The sequence below is a fragment of the Exserohilum turcica genome (genome assembly GCF_000359705.1).
Source record: "Exserohilum turcica Et28A unplaced genomic scaffold SETTUscaffold_27, whole genome shotgun sequence".
Taxonomy (NCBI): domain Eukaryota; kingdom Fungi; phylum Ascomycota; class Dothideomycetes; order Pleosporales; family Pleosporaceae; genus Exserohilum; species Exserohilum turcicum.
The window spans coordinates 6,000-12,963 of record NW_007360103.1 but is presented as its reverse complement, the minus strand read 5'-3'; the positions used below and the strand labels follow the sequence as shown (position 1 = coordinate 12,963).

Below are 6,964 nucleotides of genomic sequence, written 5' to 3'. Positions count from 1 at the left end.
TCTGATAGAAAATTGACGAGTTTTGATGAAAGATTTCTGCTTAAAAGTTGGTGTGTGTTAGGCTAAAATACTACTATCTTAGAAAAGGTAGCTATAGAGGGAGTTTTGAAGAAGGGCAACTGTTGCCCTCGCTGAAAGCCCCTCCCCTTCATGTTGCCCTCTCTTATCTCTCCCGTTCTCCTCTTAGCCTTGTTAATAGGTCTGTCCTAGCATCTTTCTTAAATCTAACCTCTTTGCTTGGTCTTATATGCACGTGCGCAGCTACACGCGTACGCGTAACGCGTTCGCTCTCCTATACTGTCTTCCTCTATACACTTCCTCCCAACTAAGTATATCTATATTCTTCTACCATAGACTCTACCTATACTAATCTACTTAACTCTTTAATTAACTACTTACCTAAATACAAGCTTATCGTATGTCGATTGCATCGCACTTGCGTTCTACCCTGCCATCTCCAAATCTATCTACACGAGCAGCACAGCCTCAGTAGCGCGACCTGCCGAGCCCTTCTACAGGAGCTTCAAGCCCAGTCCGAAACGCGCCCACTACTATAGACCGATCACGATTGGCAGACCTCTCTGCGCACCCCAACAACTCCGATTCCTCGCATTCCCCAGCTTCCTCTCTGCACTGGCTTCCTCTGTCCTATGCAAGACTCTCAAACTGGTCTGCCATGTCGTTATATCTGCTGTGCGCTCAAACACATACAAAGACATTGCCAAAATAAGCATGGCTGGATCAATCCTAGAAGCCAACGCAAGTCTAGAAGAGTAGGAAGGCCTACAGCTAGCGAGACGGTGCATTTTGCGAAAGTAAGCTGCCAAGCGTTCTTTACGCAGAGGACGTATCGAGTCTTGTTTCAAGTTATAGATACACCTAGATTTAAACTCGCGAGTGGCGTACCTACGCTTGATACAACTCTAGGTAGAGAAGAAGACTGTTAGGATCAAATAGAGAGACAGCTTACAGCTATAGAGCAGGAAGAGGCTAGAGACACTCCAACAACCGGATTTAGTATAGAGCCTTTAGGGACGTATCCTCTGAGCCTCGTGCCGTGGCTTGAGGTGACCCAGTGGCATGAATATCTTCGCGGCCACCGCCTATAGGACGTTGTGCAGCTTATTCGTATCCCAACACATACAGCTATCGAAAACAGTGACCGCCAATTGCTTGCGCTTATCGAAATCTTTGACAGGCTTGTTGATGAAGCTCGCATTGCCATCCTAGCTGATGAGGCAAGCGTGTTCGACTAGCATCGGGTAAACAGTTTTATTCGTGGTCGGCAGTACCATCGGCCACTTCTAGTCAAGCTATAGGAAGGGATATATAAGCGATATAAGAAAGTCTGGATGCAGCTGCTCTGTTTTGTTTCCCGCGTAGTGCTGCTGCGGCAGGCTTCTTTCCTTTACTATGTCGTCACGGATGCGTAGTCAACTGCGCTAGAATGGCTATTCGCTGCCCTCTAGAATACCTATGAGGAGGATGATAGAGAAAGAGAGTCCTAATTGTATTAGGATCTATGCCTGGAGTTGTGTATCTTGTTATTAGATTATTGTTTTAAAGGAAACGTCTACGATAGCCTTGTAGTTGGCTTTCTCGCTATCCTTGGCATTGATATTAAAAGAAGTGACTTCTGGGACCTAGTTTCGTATACACCTAATCTTTTAGCATTTGTTAAGCTAGCCTAAATTCTAGTTTTATAAAAGGGGATACGTTCCGCTAACGCTGGACTGATTGACTTCCTAGCCGACTTAATTGATGAGATGCAAGACCGATTCATGGTATATGGAAGCCGATCTCTAATGAACTGGATACTCAAGATCCGCTCGTATGGCTGCAAAGTCCGGGATAACACAACTGTCTTAGGACATATCATATGGACGGACGACGGCGAACATCTATCTTACAAGAACTTCGAGTTGTCTATGACTGCGCTCCGTTGGTTCATGCGTGATCAGGTTGAGCTGGCTCAGAAGCAGCTCCACGATCTGTTACTGCTACCGCCCGACAGAGACGCAGAAAGCAGAATAGACACCGTTCCCCCAGTGCGCTTACGAGAGCTAAAAGATGACCCAACTGTCAACACCCCAGACTGGAGTTTTCTTCTAGACAAGCGTAACGAGGATCAGCTCGCTAGTCATGATCGCTGGCTCCTCCGCCGTATTAGGGACCATGGTTGGCTTAGAAAGCAGTTCTTAGATGGCCAGCATTCTACTACGTAGAAAAAGAAACGAGTGAAGAGCTATCTTGATGCCATACAAACCTTCCTATAACGGCTTTTGCTCTTGGTTCATATAATAGGCGGACAGCCTGCTCGAGGGACAGAACTTCTTACACTTCAGTGGCGAAACTCGCAACACGGAATTCGGCGAAATATCTTTCTCGAGAATGGCCTAGTTACATTTGTGACTTCCTACCATAAAGGCTATAGCATTACAGGATCCACCAAGATTATCCACCGCTATCTACCACCTGAGGTCAGCGAGCTCCTTGTCTATTACCTCTAGCTTGTGGTGCCCTTTATTAGGCAACTCGAACGCCTTACGCCGGATTTCGTACCTGCGAACACGACCTCTTCCCTTCTTTAGTCTCGCTCGATAATCGACAAATCTGGGCATCGGCAGGACGTGCCTTAGCCAAGCAAGTGCCTGAGCGACGTACTAGCTAAAGAGTTCTCGCGACATCTCTCCACGCGTGCCAGCATTATTATATGGCGGCATTCAGCTATCGCTATCACTCGGCGCCATCTTAGACGATTGGGATTCAAACGAGACTACGATAGCAAAGAAGAGATGCAAACTATCGCTGACTACCAGGCTGCGCACGGCTCTATGTTAGCGGGTCAGTTATACGCTCGGGGGATAGAGGAAGCACCAGGGCATATTGCACCAATACGAGCAGAGTATCGCGCTATCAGTCGTGCATGGCATAGCTGCCTTAGATTTAGAGTGTTTCTTGGCAGCCGTCTAACAATAGCGATACCTAGTAGTCGCTGCCAGCCACAGCTAGGAACTCGTTCTAGTACTATACCTGATAAAATTGTTGTGGAGAAATGCACTAGCACGAGAGAGACTTTAAAGAGAAAGGAGAGAGATGATCAAGATAAGCTAGATCAATGGTTTCAGCATGGGCTTAGGTTTGGTAAAAGGGCTACACGGCGAAGCGTAATAGATAAACTAGTTAGTCTATAATCAACTTCTGTAGATTTATATAGGCGTTAGAGGTAAAGTCAGAACAGCGCTTTAATTTATTACAACTTTTATTATAGTTGCAGAAAACTCTCGCTAGTTCAACATACTACTTTTTATAACTATACAACCACTATAGCGTACGAAATTTTATAGAATATAATAAAAAGTTAACCCCAACCTTATCTATGCCAAGATCGAGGTAGGTAAGAGAGGGGGGGCTTTTGAGGAGGGCAACTGTTGCCCACTACTAACTCCCGCCCACTACTCACTCCCTAGGAGCTTGGCCCCAGCAGTGCTGTTGCTATAGAGACCGGGGTAACGTCGTACGACTAGGGTTGTGTCAGCAGAGTAACTAAAACAAACAAAAATTTAAATAGCGATCAGTTTACTACTACGTAGCAGTAATAGCACAGTTTACACTAACAATAGCATAGCTTGTACAATGATTGCTTACTACTATGGATTCGTTTAGAGAGATTTTTGTATATTTGCCCACACATTGCATCGCAATATGCAAGAGCCATAAGCAGGGCGTTGTCAAGTCACAGCTGCGCACCCACTTGGACACCAAACACCAGGAGCTGACTCCCCACACACGGCGCAGCATAGTACAGGTTCGTACCAGTCAAAGCTCAGCTACCGGAGGGTCACTCGGCTTGTAGGATCAGCGCCTGCGGCGCTGGCGATCACGGCGAGGCCTGGTAGCCTCAAACGCGCCGCCATCGAGGCTGAACATCGGGCGAAGCGTCGGCTCTCACGGAAGAGCGAGATCGACTTCGGCTGCGCGATACCCTTCAACGCCATACCGCAGTTGATTGAGGATGGGTTTCGGCAGCATGAGAAGGTGTTTCGGACGGGCAATCAGGGTATACTGGAGCACTACCAGACAGCCCGCCAATGTCTTGCGGAGTGTTTAGGTGATCCGCTCTGTGACTTGATGCTCATGATAGTTCTAACGCTGGCCTCGTCGTCGGTGACACCCACCGTGGCTCCTAAAGCGCAAGCATTCAGCGCAGGCCCCAAGAAGGACAGCTCCATGTTTACAGCGAGCTTGGTCACCCGAATGCTTTGGTCCTTACGACCGGAGGCCTTTCCCTGGGACACCAATAATGGCACTATACTTCGCGTGGCAGATATGACGAAGAAAATCGGTACGTTAGTCGAGGAAGAGACGAGTATAGCTAACGGTCAACTAGAACACAAGGGCGTCAGCAATCGGTTACTAAGGGAGCTAGGCTGGATCAAGGTGGTTCAGGGCAACCGAGACAGTCCGCGCAATAGTGAGATCATGCTTCAGGATCAAGCAGCACTGCTAAAACGAAGGAGAGAGCTGATGTCGTTAAGATCAGATGCGGATGGGTTTATAGGGTCTATATTTCGTAGCTGTGATAGGATCTAGGTCGATCGCTGCGCCTCTATCGTTATAGAGCAGTAGTAATAATCAAATTAGTTTTCTTATTAGTATACACTAAGGGCCTGTTTGTATACGCAAATAATAATAGTAGTAATATTCTACGGCAAGGATGAGCCTCTTCTACTACGAACGCTCCGCTAGCCATAGTGAGGTATATTTGAATGCCGAGGTTGCAACACGAAATACTACAAAAACCACCATGAGCGCAAGCGTGGACTAAAAACGCTATCTAGGAAGGTACGTAGGCGGGTGCATTGGTGTGTTTAGAAAGAAAAGCCTACTACATATCAGGTTTACTATATCCTACTGTATAGAGCAAAACATAGTTGGGGGTTGCGTATCACAGAGATGCGTAACTCCACCCCAGCCCGTATCCCAATGCACAGCAGAGGGCAAGGGTTCGCGGGATTTTTGGATTAGGAAGAAGAAGTAGGCAAGAAGCGTGAGGGCTTGCTTATAAGATGTAGTAAGCTAAACGAGCAATTGACGCGTTCAAGAAGATAGCCACGCGAGGGAGGCGCACAGTCACGTGAGTGACTGGTGTAGCATAAAGACACGGGTGGTGGATGAGGCTCTCAAGCAGAAAAGATAAGGGCAGCGATAGCAAAAGCATAACATACAAGAAGCAGCATGCAAGAAGCAAAATTAGGGAAACGGAATACAAGCAACAGGACATGGGGAACAGCCTCGCCCCCTTAGTTTACGCGTTTTGGTTCTAGCGCAAACCTAAGCGAGATTATGCCAACATACGGCGAAAGGAAACGATTAATATAAGTACCTAACGACGTCTACTAGCACACGTAATTCGCGAACACAGGGTATTAAGACAGCTATGCCTACTAATACTAGCCAGGCAGGGGGTGTCATGATTGCTTCCAACCGGAATGGGAGTATACGGGTATCGATAACAGGGACGTGCGAGTCAGGGACGGTCGATGAAGCCGTCTTGGAGTGGGTGAAGGACCAAAACCGGTACTGCTTCGATATGACATGCAAGGCGACGCTATCCTACTTTGTGTCGTGCCCAAAAGCAATGCTCTCGTCCATAAAACACGTTACGCTGACACGGACGATGATGTCTTCGGATGATTATAACAACTACGCATACGCAGAGGACCTTGCGCGAAAGCTACAGCAGGAAGTTGTGCTGGAGAGTATTACACTCGCGGTTCCACACGATAATGAGTTGCTCGATATAAAATCAGACGAGTTCGAGTGGTGGATGTGGACGCTACACCAGGGGGCGATTGACGGTTTTAAGGAAGGGCGTATTGCAATGGTTCGGTTTTTATTTCGGACGTTGTACACGACGGTCAAGGATGTAAAGAAGTTCAGAGCGTACGGAGAGATTCAACTTAGAGTAGTTGGACAGAAATATGAGGATTGGTTAGATTCGTGTATTAGGGCACGAGACGAGGAAGGGTTCGACGATAGCATAATGCGAGAGACGCCAAAGGAGCATTTGGATAGTATGTGGGAGCAATTGGAATATATCATCGAGATAGACGAGCGGCGGGAAGAAGAAGAGGGCACTGTACTTATTTTACGGCATAGATAGAGCTGACTATATTAGTTTCTTGGATATGAGCCCTGAATCCAGCTCTAGGTAGCCTATCCTATATGAGGCGACGAAAGAGGCAGTTGTATGGGAGTCGTGTTGCGCGTGGTGTTGACGCGTCAACGTCGACACCTCAATACCGAGTTTTTTCTACAGCTGCCTGGTATGGCAATTCACCTTTTAGACCTTACCATTCGAATGCCGCAACTACTTTATTGATGGCTGCCATGGTGGTGGAGTTATCACGTGTTGAAGTGGGTGGGTGGGGGTGTTGCAACTAGTGACTTGTTGCAAGCTACTATGGCCAACTAGTTACAGCAGTGCATCGCCTCGGTAGTTACGGTAGCTGCGAAGAAATCGTAATTACTACCGTAGTTAGCTTAACTATGTTTCACTTGATTGTTTAGTAAATGACGCCTGATAATCGCACTTGGTTGTAAAGAGCTGCTTATTCTTATTCTTATTATTAAACAAGGCGCGATAATGTCTCAACCTAAGACCTCCGCACGCTCCTGGAAATTCGACGCCGCAGCCCCGCACTTCCTCCTAGATGAGCTTTGGATCACCATTATCAGTTTTGATTGCGTGTTGGCATGGAAACAACTTTGACTCTCATGTCGAGACATGAAGCGACTCGCAACGCCTTTTCTTTTTCAAATTGTACGTTTCGAGCTTAGTACTAGCGAAGGTTACACGTCACTTCTAAAGATTGCTTATAACCCTGTATTAGCACCGTGCGTTCAAACTATCATTCTTCGCAGAAGAGTAGCACTGCAAAATTTTGACAAGTTCTCTCAA

The 6,964-nt window shown here is 46.9% G+C and overlaps 2 protein-coding genes across 2 annotated transcripts; both read left to right on the top strand.

The window, feature by feature from the left end:
• Window positions 1-4,131: 4,131 nt before the first annotated feature.
• On the top strand, window positions 4,132-4,593 carry SETTUDRAFT_40207 (uncharacterized protein; the record flags this gene model as incomplete). Its single annotated transcript, XM_008028578.1, has 1 exon — window positions 4,132-4,593. One exon carries the CDS (start codon window positions 4,132-4,134, stop codon window positions 4,591-4,593), a length of 462 nt encoding a protein of 153 aa, XP_008026769.1.
• Window positions 4,594-5,440: 847 nt separating this feature from the next.
• SETTUDRAFT_40206 (uncharacterized protein) lies at window positions 5,441-6,166 on the top strand (the record flags this gene model as incomplete). The annotated part of the gene is made up of 1 exon (XM_008028577.1): window positions 5,441-6,166. One exon carries the CDS (start codon window positions 5,441-5,443, stop codon window positions 6,164-6,166), a length of 726 nt encoding a protein of 241 aa, XP_008026768.1.
• Window positions 6,167-6,964: the final 798 nt, after the last annotated feature.